A 15,938-nucleotide genomic window follows, 5' to 3' on the forward strand; every position below is an offset into this window, starting at 1 on the left:
TCATAGCCATTTTCTCCTAGGAATACCTGTTGTAGGATTGTGGGTCCCTTGTCTGCACTACTACAGTGCATGGCTATTGCTTGAGGAGGCAATCCTAGGGGAGTTTGACTGCAGTAATCCCATGCCAATCCAGGTGGGTGCTTGTCTATAGGGAAGAATGAAGGTACTACTCCGAGTGCGAAAACACAGTCTGAGTCATGGGACATCTAGAGTAGGCTTGGGATCCCCAATACTGCAAAGAGGCTGGGGCAGTGCAAGTCCCAGGCTCTTGGGCATCAAGGTGCTGCTGGAAGACTCAGAATAGCTGAGAACTGAGCCAGAGGTCTGGATCTAGTCTGGCCTGGGGGAAAGGGGGCGCTCTGCCTGGTCCCACTGAGCTTAATGGCAAAAGACTTGGTGGCGATAGATCCTGACTGAGAGTGCTGAGAGGCTTTCCCTGAGACAGTATATGGTGGCTCTATAGGCAAAGTCTTTTTTCCATGGCTCACCACAGTCGATCTCGATGAAAAGAGAGTGTGTGGTTCTAAACCATTTATTGCCATGATGGGAAGTAGATATGTAAATCCATGCCCCTTTTCTCATGGTGGGCCTTTTTCAGGGAGGAATGTCTAGGAAGAAAAGTTTATTGCCTATGCCCTCCAGTGTCACACCCACTTCCAGTAGGATCTGTGTGACAAGTTCCATAGACTGAGGTGGTTGACCTGAAAAGGGGGATGCCAATTTCCTGTGTGTACATCATTAGCATGGACATCTCTGTCTTGAGCCTATGTGATCCCAGACCACATCTCTTTTCCTATTATCTTTGTCTGAGATGTTAGGGATATCTCATTTACATGTGGGTGGTGGGTTAGAGCATTGCCCTTACATGACTGATGGTCACAAATCTATGGAGATAGTGACAGGGGCCTGGTGGACTGAAACAGACAAAGCTTCCACTGTACTTTTCAGTGTTTCTGGGACTTCTAGCCTTAGTTCAACCAGGGAAAAGACTGCATTTCCCATTACACTTCCCCACAACCCTCTTCCACTGAGGCCAGTCAAGGCAGCCCAATTAGGGGAGTGGGGTCCAGGGTCAGCCAACAGGTTTAGCACCAGCCTCTTCTCATTTTGCTGGGGGACCCACATGAAGACCATGCTGAATATCTGCTACATATGTGTGGGGTTGGGAGCATTTCCAAACCATGCTTGCTCTTTGGCTGGTGGTTCAGTCTCTGGGAATCCCCAAGGGTTAAGTTTTGACTCTGTTCGAGTTCCCATTCTCTTAGGGTCCATCAATCATTTCTCCAACTCTTTCAAAAGACTTTCCAAGCTCTATTTAATATTTGGCTCTGAGTCTCTGTCTTTGTTTCCATAGGCTGCTGGGTGTAGCATCTCAGAGTTATGCTAGGCCAATGCCTGCAAGAATAGCAGAGTATCCTGTCAGGAATTGGTTTCTGCCTAAGGGATGTGTCTCAATTTGGCACAGTCATTGGTTGGCCATTCCTTCCAACTTTGCTCCATCTTTGTTCCTGCATATCTTGTAGGCAGGATATCTTTTAGGTTGAAAGTTCTATGAGTGAGTTGCTACACTTATTCCTCCACTGGGAGTCTTGCCTGGCAACAGACAGTGGCCACTTCAGATGCCACTGCTAGGAATCTCAGGTAGAGTAACTCCCATAGACTCCCTGGGGCCTCTACTTTGGAATTTTTCTTAAATAGAAAGTGTAGTCTATAACATGGAAGAGGGACCACTTCAGAAGTGAAAGATGATTAAGAAGAACGAACCTGGTAAACAAAGTGTGTTTATAATGTCAAAGTCATGATATACTTAAATAAAATGGTGTCTTGAATTCTATTTAATTGTGTAATGAATATGCAGTAATAATTTCTTTATAAAATATCAAAATATTTTTAAGAAATAAGTAAAGATGAGCAAACAAGTCAAAAAATAAAATTAAATAAAAGGTCAAGAAACAGTTTTCACAAGAGACAATTCACCTTTGATAGACAAATTGGAGGTACTTCATGAATCATCAACAGATCCTTCATTAAAAAGTAAGACAAAATTTAGACTACTTGAGTTCAGAGTCCATCTCTTTTTAGTATTTTACAATTTTTATATTTTATATAAAATTGATAACCCTAAACTTCTGACTTATAAATAAGTAAAATTGCACCAGTTTCCAGGTGAAAAATAAATCTGAGATTGATGAATCCCAATCTGTTATTTGGAGGATTTAGAGTAGTATGATATGAAAGCAACAAATTAGTTCTTACTCTGCTGTAAATAATGATGAGAATCATGATATTGGGTCATTTACATTCTAAGCATTACAAAATAACCAAACAATTTAATTTTGTACTTAAAATACTGACATAATTATTAACTAGATTCATGTTCACTGATAATGGTAGTTGTTATGATCAATGTAATGCATGGTTCAAGGTCAAGAAATTGTACATATAATTGTACTGAATGTTTTTGTGTATGGAAGGGTGCCAAATGCAACAGGTGTGTTAAGCTAGAAATGTTCTCCTTTAGACTCAGGCATCTTAACACTTGGTGCCCTTATGGTGGTGCTGTTTGGGGAGGTTTAGGTAGTGTCAATTATTGTTGTTTTCTCTGGGTAGAATTCTGCTTAGCGAGAATTACATGTTCATTAGTGGAAAGTGAAGAATTCTAAGACTTTTTTTTATGAATCTATAGCAAAGTCTATAGTAAGCATGCTCATTAGTCACAGTGAAGTCTAAGTTCTTCAAGCTATGAGCTGTGAGACACTGACAGTTCTTTTTGTTCCACCAGCTTTAGCGAAAGAATACTGGTCTTTCATGGTTGAGTAAGGATGTGTGACTGATATGTATGTTTTGTTTTCTTAGCTTTTTATTTTACAAGAGTTTAATAAGGAGCTATAAAGCTTACATTATTGAACAAAATATGTTGGCATGTTTAATATAGGAAAAAAATGTAAGTATGCATGATCATGTGGTGCATAAATATATATCTAGCTATTGAGGCAATATAGCAGAAAAAATGTTAGTTAGAGGCCTACCTATGTTATATCATATGATGTTATTAAAAATAAATTTATTTCTTAGAGTATAACAATATTCACAAGTTATATATGAAATACATCATTTATGACCACCTGGTCACTAAGCTGATATGTAATGGTTGAGGAGTTATCTTGAATTTCAAAATTAATCTATTACTTTTCAAGGATAACTGCACTTTTGAAACATGTTTGTTTACTTTTAGTAGCAATACTTGGACATAAGCCTGCACAGTTAACCAGATATTCAAATGGGCACCGTGTAATGTTCAAGGGTAAATAACATCTCTACCAAAGGGACAAAGTGTACTTGAATGAGATTAGAGATTTCCTAATGGGTTACTCAACAATGCTCAAAAAAGAACATGCTGTTTAATTGCTATAACAGATCAGTGGTGCCTGATCACAACTGTATGAATACGGAGGGTCTCCATGGATCTTGTCACATTCCTGGTGCTCACACTCTCCTCTCTCATTCTCCTCTCACTATGGACACAGAGGTCTGGCAGAGGGAGGCTCCCTCCTGGCCCCACTCCTTTCCCGATTATTGGTAATTTCCTTCAGATAGATGTGAAGAACTTCAGCCAATCCTTAACCAATGTAAGTATTCCTTGTGCTCCTCTAATACCTTTATAGCAAAGATAAATTGGGAGTTGCTTTAAAAGAAAATGTAGTCCTAGAGGCAGTAATGTTTAAATAATCATAGAGTCATATATCTTGCTAAGTATTGTGTACCTCATGCCTTTTACCACTGGCACTTGTCAGAAAGAGAGTAACAAACAAATTTTCAGGTTGAAGAAGTTTAGACCAGTTCGCTTATTTCATTAATAAATTTCGTTACTAACATCCTGACTGAAGCTTCCCCTCTGCCCTCCCAGTTGTTACCCTACTCACTTAATCTACCATTCACAGGAGGAGAAATGGAGGCAAAGTTTGGAGCAAAGACTGAAGGGCTCTTCAAAGACTGCCCTACCTGGGTACCTACCCCACACATGGTCACCAAATGCATATACTATTGTGGATGCCAAGAAGTGCTTATTGACAGGAAACTGATATGGCTGTCTCCTGAGAGGCTTGGCCAGAGCCTGAAATATACATTGTTGAACCCTTACAGGAAATCATTGGACTGGATGAGTTAGAGAAAGGACTGAAGTAGGTGAAGGGGTTTGCAACCCCATAGAAAGAAAAACAGTATCAACTAACCAGAGCTCCTAGGGACTAAACCACCAAAGAGTACACATTGAGGCACTCATGACTCCAGCTGCATATGTATCGGACTATGGCCTTATTCCTGTGAAGGCTTGATGTGTCAGCATAGGGAAATGCCAGGAAAGGCAGACTGGAGTGGGTATGTGGGTGGGGTAGCATCCTCATAGAAGGAGGGAGAGGAGAGTATGAATAGGGGAGTTTCTGGAGGAGAAATTGGGAAAGGAGAAAACATTTGAAATGTAAATAAGGAAAATATCCAGTAAAAGAAAAGATAATGGGAAAAAAGAAAAACATGTGAATACTACTTATCTTTTAAAACAGGAGTTTTTTTCTTTATCTTTTGTTGAAGGCCAATAGTAATATTTTTTCAGTAAGTTAGGTACACTTTTAGACATAAATTTTTACTGAAGTCATCTATTTGATCCTGGACTCTAGAGAAATAAATTGATGCCTAATTTAACACCAGTGGACATGGAGTAATACAAGAAATGGGAAAGAAGAATTCAAACTTTCAGCATAACTGGTGATATTCATATCTATTTTTAGTTCATGCAAGCCTAAGTCTGGAGTCCAAAATGCTGTGAGATAAGGGACCATTTTTTTTCCAGAAAATACTGCGTATGTGTGGTACAGCTTCTGGAGTGCCCACTCTCTGTGTTTGTAGTAGCAATAAACCCAATCTGGAATGATCAGTAGAATCATTTGTGGTAACTTAAAACTTTACACTTCAAACCTCATATGGGCCTAGCTTTATTGCTTTATTTCTGCATCATTTTTCTACTTCATTGGTCTTCTTGTCTATTTTCTATGAGTACTATATCACTATAGTTCAATAGTAAAATTTCATGTGTTATATTGTTGTACCTTGAACAGTATTTTTACTCCTTAAGAATTCTTTTACTACTCTTTGTTCATTATGGTCCAATATGATGTCCTCTCTGTAAATATGATATCAGAAGTTTGACGTATATTACTAACTCTATAAATTAAATTTAGTAGTGTGGGCATTTTGTACCTTGACTTCTGTTTTGTGTTCATCTTCTGGTCTGAGTGGCCTGTAGTTGAGTTGAAGGTATCCACCCAAGTTGTAGTCTGGATTTCTACAGAATAAGGTGGTGTCTGGTTGAGCAGGATATTTTTGTTCAAGTTAGTAGGTTGGAGAAGGTGAGAAGGGTGAGAGGCATGATTTCAGTTTGAGTTGATAGGCACTGAGAAAGAGAGGGCAGTCTGCAGCCAAGTGATAGCCTACCTGGAGTTCTGGTGACTGGTGTCCTGCTGAATGTGTTGATGAAAAAATTCATTGTAATCTTTGCATAACAACTGCCTGAACCCTAAGCCATTACATGGTTGACTATAGGCAATTGATAATTACCATAATGTTATATAAGTAAGCTTCAGAACCATTTGAAAGTGAGTTTGCCTAAATAAAAACATTAAAATACAGAGATAATATCAGTGTGAATGAGGTTTACACTATGTAGACTAAAGGTACATGTTTGCTAGTGTTTGTCTTTTCTTTCCTATTTCCAGTTCTCAAAAACCTATGGCCCCGTGTTCACTCTGTATTTGGGTTCACGGCCCATTGTTGTATTGCATGGGTATGAAGCAGTGAAGGAAGCTCTGATTGATCATGGGGAGGAGTTTTCTGGTAGAGGAAACGTTCCAATGTCTGAAAAGATTAATAATGGCCTTGGTAAGTAAGTGTATATATTCCTGTGCAGGTTACACAGTATTTACTGTGAGATATAAAATTGAAACAAAGGGATGGGCTTCCTTCTTAGGTACAGTGGGACCTCTCTATGGTTTCCACTCTCACCTGTTCCTAGCATCTATTTTTAGTGTCTTTTCATTTCTTTAGGCATTACTTTTAGCAGTGGAAAGTGTTGGAAAGAGACAAGACGCTTCACACTCACGACCCTGCGGAATTTGGGCATGGGGAAAAGGAACATTGAGGACCGTGTTCAAGAAGAAGCACAGTGTCTTGTGGAAGAACTAAGGAAAACCAAGGGTAAATACCAATTTATACACTTGCATCTTAGTTTATCTATGTGTGCTTAAGTCATGTTGGTAATGTTCTATCTAAAACATTTTCATTGTTTTTAATCAGAAATAATAATATAGGTTTCGGGTTAACTTTCTGCTGAGTTGTAGAACTCATGTAGAACTATGAGTTCTCATTAGCACAAATGTATTTTCCCCATTGTGGATCATTTCACCAGAGCGTAAATGTTACTGAAAGAGATGACAGATGATATTGGTTTTCTATTTCTTGGTTACATAGGTTCGCCCACATTGTCCGAGTTCTACAGTGATTCCTCTAGGCCCATGTTTATAGCTCTATGTATCCATGATGTGATCAATGTTTTCCATTTCACAGTAGAATATTTTAGAACTTATTATGTATGCTATAGCATATCAAAAATTTATTGTTAATTATTTAAAAGTCGTTATAATTTTGAGAATATCTCATGTGCTTTGATAATTCTTAATTTCCTATCTACCCAAATTTATGTTCATAGACTCTAGTGTGTACCTGACATACATGATATTTTAGACAAATTTTATTAGTGCTTTCAGAGTTTTATAGTTGACTTTAAAATTTTTAAATGGAAATAGAATTATATAATTCTCCCCATTTCCACCATCCATTCCTTCCCATCACTTGTCCTCATTGCATGCCTCCCATTTTCCTCTTCTTCCTCCTCTTTCTCACTTTTTCTCCTCTTTCTCCTCCTCCTCTTCTTCATCATCATCATCAATATCATCACCATTATTATTATTATTATTATTATTATTATTATTATTATTATTTACATGTATGTACATCCATTAAGAAACTGCCTCATGAGTATATCTTTCTTGATGAATGTATTCTATATGATTTCATGGCTGACCATTATCCAAATATAAAACCAATTAGTAGGTTCATTATTTATAGAGGATAATTGTTCTTACCCCAGCAGTCATATGTAGTTCCCTCACTAAGGGTAGGCCTCTGAAATTTTTCTTTTCCCACATTATCACATATACTGATTTGGTAATTTTTTCCATCTTCTTTGTAGCCATTTCTCAGAGAGCTTTTTACAGTAGATTGGTTGATATTCTGTTCCTTACAATGTTTTTGCCTCTTCTTCTGCATGTTCCTTGAGCTATACATGCAGAAGTTTTGATTTAGAAGTTTTGATTGTGGGGGTATCTGTCTGGTACCCTCACAATATGTTGGTATTTTCATTCTATCCAATTATGGCTTTCTGTAATGGTCCCCCATTTGCTGTAAAAAGGGACCTCATTTTTAAGGGTATTTTATTTTATTTTTATTATTATCTTTAATGTTTTTACAGTCTAGTCATTATCCCCCTTCTGTTCTAACCTCTGTCAGTTTTTCATTCCATTCCTCCTGCCCAATCTCCAAGAAGTTTCCCCCACCTCACCTCCACTTCCAGCCAGGCATTCACACATCTTTGGGCCTCATATCTCTCCAGGTTTAGGTGCTTTTTCTCTCACTGAGCTCATATTAGGCAGTCCTCTGCTGTATACATGTTGGGGGCCTTGGATCAGAAAGTACCATGTTACCTGCCTGTGGTACATGAGAGATCTCAGGGTCCAGGATTGTTAAGACTGCTGATCTTCCTATGGGATTGCCCTCCTTCTCACTTCTTCCACCCTTTCCCTAATTCAACCACAATGGTCCCTAACTTCAAACTATTGGTTGGGTGTAATTATTTGCTTCTGTTTCGGTGAGCTGCTTGTTGAGCCTCTTGGAGGCCAGCCATTCTATACTTCTATCTGTAGGTCTATCATAGCATCAGTAATAGTGTCAGGCCTTGGAGCCTCCTCTTGAGATGGGTCTAAATTTGGGCTTGTCACTAGACCTCCTTTCTGTCTGTCTCTTCTCCGTTTTTGTCCCTTTAGTTCTATTAGACAGGAACGATTCTGTGTCAGAGTTTGACTGTGGGATGACCACCCCATTGCTCCTCTTGATACCCTATCTTTCTACTGAAGGTGGATTCTATAAGTTTTCTTTCCCCACTGTTGGGTATTTCCTCTAAGATCTCTCCCTTAGAGTCTTGAGACTATCTCTCTTCCCAGGTCTCTGGTATATTCTAGAGGGTTACCCCACTTCCCATCTTCCAAATATGTGTATTTCTATTAATTCTGCTGGCCCTTAGGGCTTAACTCATTTCCCCAACACCTGACCATATTTCCCTTTTCACAAGCCCATCCTTATCCCCTCTACCACCCAATTCCCCCTTCTGCCCTCTGCTTTCTTCTCTCTTCCAAGTGGGATGGAGGCATCCTCAATTGTGTCTTTTGTCTCGTTAACCTTCTGTGGATTGTGTTCTGGGTATTCTGTATTTTAAATTTATATCTACTTTAAGTGAGGACATAACATGCATGTCCTTTTGGGGCTGGGTTGCCTCAATCAGGCTGATATTTTCTAGTTCTATCTATTTGTGTGTAAAACTTCCTCATTCTGAATAGCCAAATAATATTCCACTGTACAAATGATCCACAATTTCTGTATCCATTCTTCCGTTGTGGGACATCTGGATTGTTTCCAGCTTCTGGCTATCACAAATAATGCTCATACGAACATAGTGGAGTCTGTGCCCTTGTGGCACAGTGGGACATCTTTTTGGTATATGCTTGGGAGTGGACCAGCTTGGTCTTCAGGTAGATCTATTTCCAATTTTCTGAGGAATTTCCAGAGTGATTTCCAGAGTCATTGTACCAATTTGCTGTCACATCATGAATAGAGTTGTGTTCTTTTTCTGCGGTCTTGCCAACATGTGCTATGACCTGAGTTTTTTAATCTCAGCAATTGTGATAAGTGTGAAGGGAATTTCAGGGTCATTTTGATTTGTATTTCTCTGATCACAAAGGATGCTGAATATTTTTTAATGTTTCTCAGCCATTTGAGATCCCTGTGTTGTGAATTCTCTGTTTAGCTCTATACCCCATTTTTGGATTGTGTTGTTTGGTTTTTTAGAGGTTAGCTTCTTGAGTTCTTTATATAGTTTGGATATTAGTCCTCTATTAGATGTGGGGTTAATGAAGTTTTTTCCCAATCTGTAGGTTGCTGATTTGTCCTATTGACTATGTCCTTTGCTTTACAAAAACTCTAGTTGTGTGATGTACCATTTCTCATTTCTTGACCTATTTAGCACATTTCCTCCTGTCCCCATACATGAAAGGCACTTTCCCACTTTCTCTTCTATTAGATTCAGTGTATCTGGTTTTATGTTGAGGTTTTTGATCCACTTGGACTTCAGCTTTTTGTAAGGTGACAAACAAAGATCTATTTTCATTTTTCTATATACTGACAGCCAGTTAGACCAGCACTATTTATTGAAGATGCTTTAATTTTTTCATTGTATATTTTTGGCTTGTTTGTCAAAGATCAAGTGCCCACTGGTGTTTCTATTTCTTGGTCTTTGATTCTATTCCATTGATTGGCATATCTCTCTCTGTATCAATACCATGACATTTTTAAAAATATTTTTATTACATATTTTCCTCAATTACATTTCCAATGCTATCCCAAAAGTGCCCCATACCCTCCCCCACCACTTCCCTACCCACCCATTCCCATTTTTTTTTTTTTTTGGCCCTGGTGTTCCCCTGTATTGGGGCATATAAAGTTTGCATGTCCAATGGGCCTCTCTTTCCAGTGATGGCCAACTAGGCCATCTTTTGATACATATGCAGCTAGAGTCAAGAGCTCCGGGGTACTGGTTAGTTCAGAATGTTGTTCCACCTATAGGATTGCAGATCCCTTTAGCTCCTTGGGTACTTTCTCTAGCTCCTCCATTGGGAGCCCTGTGATCCATCCAATAGCTGACTGTGAGCATCCACTTCTGTGTTTGCTAGGCCCCAACATAGTCTCACAAGAGACAGCTATATCTGGGTCCTTTCAGCAAAATCTTGCTAGTGTATGCAATGGTGTCAGCGTTTGGAAGCTGATTATGGGATGGATCCCTGGATATGGCAGTGTCTAGATGGTCCATCCTTTCATCACAGCTCCAAACTTTGTCTCTGTAACCCCTTCCATGACATTTTTATCACCATTGCTCTGTTGTTGAATTATGGATCAGGGTTGTTGATTCCCTCATACGTTTTTTATTGTTAAGAATTGTTTTCACTATTCTGGACTTTTCTTTTTCCATATGAAATAGAGAATTGCTCTTTCCCTATCTTTGAAGAACTGTGTTGGAATGTTGGTGGGGATTGCATTGAATCTATAGATTGTTTTTAGTATGATGGCCATTTTTACTATGTAAATTCTGCCAATTCAGAGCATGAGAGATCTCTCTATTTTCTGAGGATATCTTTGATTTCTTTCTTGAGAGACTTGAAGTTCTTTTCAGACATATCTTTCCCTGGCTTAGATAGAGTTACCACAATGTGTTTCACATTATTTGTGACTATTGTGAAGGGTGTTGTTTCTCCTTTTTCTTTCTCAACTTGATTATCATTTCTATAAAGGAAGACTACTGATTTGTTTGAGTTAATTTTATATCTGGCTACTTCGCTGAAGTTGTTTATCAACTGTAGATGTTCTGTGGTAGAATTTTTGGGGGTTGGATATATGTGCTATCATTTCAATTGCAAATAGTAATACTTCAACTTCTTTTCCAAATTCTACTCTCTTGTTTTGCTTTCGTTGTCTTAATGCTCTGGCTAGAACTTCAAGAACTATATTGAGTAGAAATTTGGAGAGTGGACATTCTTGTTCTGTCCCTGATATTAGCAGGATTGTTTCAAGTTTCTCTCAATAGAATTTGTTTTAATATGGCTGTTGGTTTGCTGTATATTAATTTTATTATATTTAGATATGGTTCTTGAATTCTTGATTTCTCCAATACATTTGCCATGAAAGGGTGTTGTATTTTGTTAAATACTTTTCCAGCATCTAATGAGATGATTGTGTGATTTTTTAAAATATAATTTGGGTGTGTTTATATGGTGGGATACCTTAATGGATTTTCATATATTCAACCAACATTGCATCCCTGGAATGAAGCCTACTTGTTCATGATGAATGATCATTTTGATGTGTCCTTGGATTCAGTTTGCTAGAACTTTATTGAGTATTTTTACATCGATATTCATGAGTGAAATTGGTCTGAACTCCTGTTTCTTTGTTGAGTCTTTATGTGCTTTAGCAATCACAGTAATTCTGTTATTATAGAATGAATTATGTAGGGTTTTTTCCTTTTCTATTTTATAGAATAGCTTGAGGACTGTTGGTATTAGCTATTATTTGAAGGTCTGTTAGAATTCTGCACTAAAGCCATCTGGTTCTGAGATTTATTTGGTTGGAATTTTTAAAATGACCTCTTCTATTTCCTTAGAGATATCGAAATGTCTAGATAGTTTACCTGCTCTCAATTTAACTTTGGTACATGATATATGTCTGGAAAATTATCCATTTTACATAGATGTACTAGCTTTTTCTTTCTTTTGATTATAGGTTTTTGTATTAGAATCTGATGATGTTTTGGATTTCCTCAGTTTCTGTTGTTATGCCTCCCTTTTCATTTTGAGGGTTTTTTTTTAAGTAATTTAATTAGATATTTTCCTCATTTACATTTCCAATGATATCCCAAAAGTCCCCCATACCCTCGCCACCCACCCCCTACCCACCCACTCCCACTTTTTGGCCCTGGCAGTCCCCTTTACTAGGGCATATAAAGTTTGAAAGTCCAATGGGCCTCTCTTTGCAGTGATAGCCAACTAGGCCATCTTTTGATACATATGCAGCTAGAGTCAAGAGCTCCGGGGTACTGGTTAGTTCAGAATGTTGTTCCACCTATAGGGTTGCAGATCCCTTCAGCATTTGGGTACTTTCTCTAGCTCCTCCATTGGGGGCCCTGTGATCCATCCAATAGCTGACTGTGAGCATCCACTTCTGTGTTTGCTAGGCCCCAGCATAGTCTCACAAGAGATAGCTATATCTGGGTCCTTTCAGCAAAATGTTGCTAGAGTGTGCAATGGTGTCAGCATTTGGAAGCTGATTATGGGATGGATCCCTGGAAATGGCAGTGTCTAGATGGTCCATCCTTTCGTCTCAGCTCCAAACTTTTTCTCGGTAACTCCTTCCATGGGTGTTTTGTTCCCAATTCTAAGAAGGGGCAAAGTGTCTACACTTTTGTCTTCGTTCTTCTTGAGTTTCATGCGTTTTGCAAATTGTATCTTATATCTTGAGTATCCTAAGTTTCTGGGCTAATATCCACTTATCAGTGAGTACATATTGTGTGAGTTCCTTTTTGATTGGGTTACCTCACTCAGGTTGATGCCCTCCAGGTCCATCCATTTGCCTAGGAATTTCATAAATTCATTCTTTTTAATAGCTGAGTAGTACTCCATTGTGTAAATGTACCACGTTTTCTGTATCGATTTTTCTGTTGAGGGGCATCTGCGTTCTTTCCAGCTTCTGGCTATTATAATTAAGGCTTCTATGAACATAGTGGAGCATGTGTCCTTCTTACCGGATGGGACAACTTCTGGATATATGCCCAGGAGAGATATTGGGGGATCCTCCAGTAGTACTATGTCCAATTTTCTGAGGAACTGCCAGACTGATTTCCAGAGTGGTTGTACAAGCTTGCAATTCCACCAAAAATGGATGACTGTTGTGATGTGTTCTTGGATTTGGTTAGCGAGAACTTCATTGAGGATTTTTGCATCGAAAGGAAATTGGTCTGAAGTTCTCTAACTTTGGTGGGTCTTTTTGTGGTTTAAGTATCAGAGTAATTGTAGCTTCATAGAATGAGTTGGGTAGAGTACCTTCTGTTTCTATTTTGTGGAATAGTTTGTGAAGAACTGGGATTAGATCTTCTTTGCAGGTCTGATAGAACTCTGAAGTAAACCCATCTCGTCCTGGGCTTTTTTTGGTTGGGACACTATTAATGACTGCTTCTATTTCTTTAGAGGATATAGGACTGTTTAGATCATTAACCTGATCCTGATTTAACTTTGGTACCTGGTATTTGTCTAGAAACTTGTCCATTTTATCCATGTTCTCCAGTTTTGTTGAGTATAGAGTTTTGTATAAGGATCTGATGGTGTTTTGGATTTCTTCAGGATCTGTTGGTATGTCTCCCTTTTCATTTCTGATTTTGTTAATTAGGATGCTTTCCCTGTGCCCTCTAGTGAGTCTGGCTAAGGGTTTATCGATCTTGTTGATTTTCTCAAAGAACCAGCTCCTCGTTTGGTTGATTCTTTGAATAGTTCTTCTTGTTTCCACTTGGTTGATTTCATCCCTGAGTTTGATTATTTCCTGCCATCTACTCCTCGTGGGTAAATTTGTTTCCTTTTTTTCTAGAGCTTATAGGTGTGTTGTCAAGCTGCTAATATGTGCTCTCTCTAGTTTCTTTTTGGAGGCACTCAGAGCTACAAGTTTCCCTCCTAGAAGTGCTTTCATAGTGTTCCATAAGTTTGGATATGCTGGGGCTTCATTTCCATTAAACTCCAAAAAGTCCTTAATTTCTTTCTTTATTCCTTTCTTGACCAATGTATCAGTAAGAAAAGTGTTGCTCAGTTTCCACGTGAATGTTGGCTTTCTATTATTTATTTTGTCATTGAAGATCAGCCTTAGTCCATGGTGATCTGATAGGATGCATGGGACAATTTCAATATTTTTGTATCTGTTGAAGCTTGTTTTGTGACCAATTATGTGGTCAATTTTGGAGAAGGTACCATGATGTGCTAAAAATAAGGTATATCCTTTTGTTTTAGGATAAAATGTTTTGTAGATGTCTGTCAGATCCATTTGTTTCATAACTTCTGTTAGTTTCACTGTGTCCCTGTTTAGTTTCTGTTTCCATGATCTGTCCATTGGTGAAAGTGGTGTGTTGAAATCTCCCACTATTATTATGTGAGTTGCAATGTGTGCTTTGAGCTTTACTAAAGTATCTTTAATGAATGTGGCTGCCCTTGTATTTGGAGCATAGATATTCAGAATTGATAGTCCATCTTGGAGGATTTTACCTTTGATGATTATAAAGTGACCCTCCTTTTCTTTTTTGAGGACTTTGGGTTGGAAGTCGATTTTTATTAGATATTAGAATGGCTACTCCAGCTTGTTTCTTCATACCATTTGCTTGGAAAATTGTTTTCCAGCCTTTCTTTCTGAGGTAGTGTCTATCTTTTTCTCTGAGATGAGTTTCTTGTAAGCAACAAAATGTTGGGTCCTGTTTGTGTAGCCAGTCTGTTAGTCTCTGTCTTTTTATTGGGAAGTTGAGCCCATTGATATTAAGAGATATTAAGGAAAGGTAATTGTTGCTTCCTGTTATTTTTGTTGTTAAAGTTGGCATTCTGTTCTTGTGGCTGTCTTCTTTTAGGTTTGTTGAGGGATTACCTTCTTGCTTTTTCTAGGACATGGTTTCTGTCCTTGTATTGGTTTTTTTTCTGATCTTATCCTTTGAAGGGCTAGATTCTTGGAAAGATGATTTGTGAATTTGGTTTTGTAGTGGAATACTTTGGTTTCTCCATCTATGGTAATTGAGAGTTTGGCTGGGTATAGTAGCCTGGGCTGGAATTTGTGTTCTTGTAATGTCTGTATAACATCAGTCCAGGCTCTTCTGGCTTTCATAGTCTCTGGTGAAAAATCTGGTGTAATTCTGATAGGCTTGCCTTGATATGTTACTTGACCTTTTTCCCTTACTGCTTTTAATATTTTATCTTTATTTAGTGTATTTGTTGTTCTGATTATTATGTGTTGGGAGGAATTTCTTTTCTGGTCCAGTCTATTTGGAGTTCTTTAGGCTTCTTGTATGTTCATGGGCATCTCTTTCTTTAAGTTGGGGAGTTTTCTTCTATAATTTTGTTGAAGATATTTGCTGCCCCTTAAGTTGAAAATCTTCATTCTCATCTACTCCTATTATCCATAGGTTTGGTCTTTTCATTGTGTCCTTGAATTCCTGGATGTTTTGATTTAGGATCTTTTTGCATTTTGCATTTTCTTTAATTGTTGTGCCCATGCTCTCTATGGAATCTTCTGCATCTGAGATTCTCCCTTCCATCTCTTGTATTCTATTGCTGATGCTCACATCTATAGTTCCTGTTTTCTTTCCTAGGATTTCTATCTCCATAGTTGTCTCACTTTGGGTTTTCTTTATTGTTTCTACTTCCATTTTTGTGTCTTGGATGGTTTGTTCAATTCCATCACCTGTTGGGTTGTGTTTTCCTGTAGCTCTTTAGGGGATTTTTGTGTTTCCTTTTTAAGGGCTTCCTCCTCTTTAGCACTATTCTGTATTTCTTTAAGTGGGTTATTACTGTCCTTCTTGATGTCCTCTACCAGCATCATGAAATGTGATTTTAAATCCGAGTCTTGCTTTTTGGGTGTGTTGGGGTATGCAGGACTGGCTGAAGTCGAAGTGCTGGATTCTGATGATGGTGAATGGTCTTGGTTTCTGTTAGTAATATTCTTCCATTTGCCTTTAGCCATCTGGTAATCTCTGGAGTTAGTTGTTATAGTTGTCTCTGGTTGGAACTTGTTCCTCCCATGATTCTGTTATCCTCTGTCTGCAGTCCTGGGAGTCCAGCTCTCTCCTGAGTCTCAATGGTCAGGGTACTCTCTGCAGGCAAGCTCTCCTTTATAGGGAAGGTACAGAGAGGTCTAACATTCAGACATGCCTCCTGGCTGAATATGAAGGCCCAAAACAGGGCCTGTCCCAGAAGATGTGTTGCCTCTGC

General features: G+C 38.5%; 1 protein-coding gene across 1 annotated transcript in view; it reads left to right on the forward strand.

Moving 5' to 3' along the window:
* Window positions 1-3,387: 3,387 nt before the first annotated feature.
* Window positions 3,388-15,938, forward strand: part of LOC110288497 (cytochrome P450 2C38) — a 41,947-nt gene continuing 29,396 nt past the window's right edge. The window contains exons 1-3 of the mRNA XM_021154826.3: window positions 3,388-3,629; window positions 5,769-5,931; window positions 6,097-6,246. Coding sequence (XP_021010485.1) covers window positions 3,462-3,629; window positions 5,769-5,931; window positions 6,097-6,246 — 481 coding nt within the window. The 5' untranslated portion in view covers window positions 3,388-3,461. The remainder of the gene's footprint in view (window positions 3,630-5,768; window positions 5,932-6,096; window positions 6,247-15,938) is intronic.

Source organism: Mus caroli, unplaced genomic scaffold, assembly GCF_978045245.1.
Source record: "Mus caroli unplaced genomic scaffold, Mus_caroli_1 scaffold_20, whole genome shotgun sequence".
NCBI classification, from domain to species: Eukaryota; Metazoa; Chordata; class Mammalia; order Rodentia; family Muridae; genus Mus; species Mus caroli.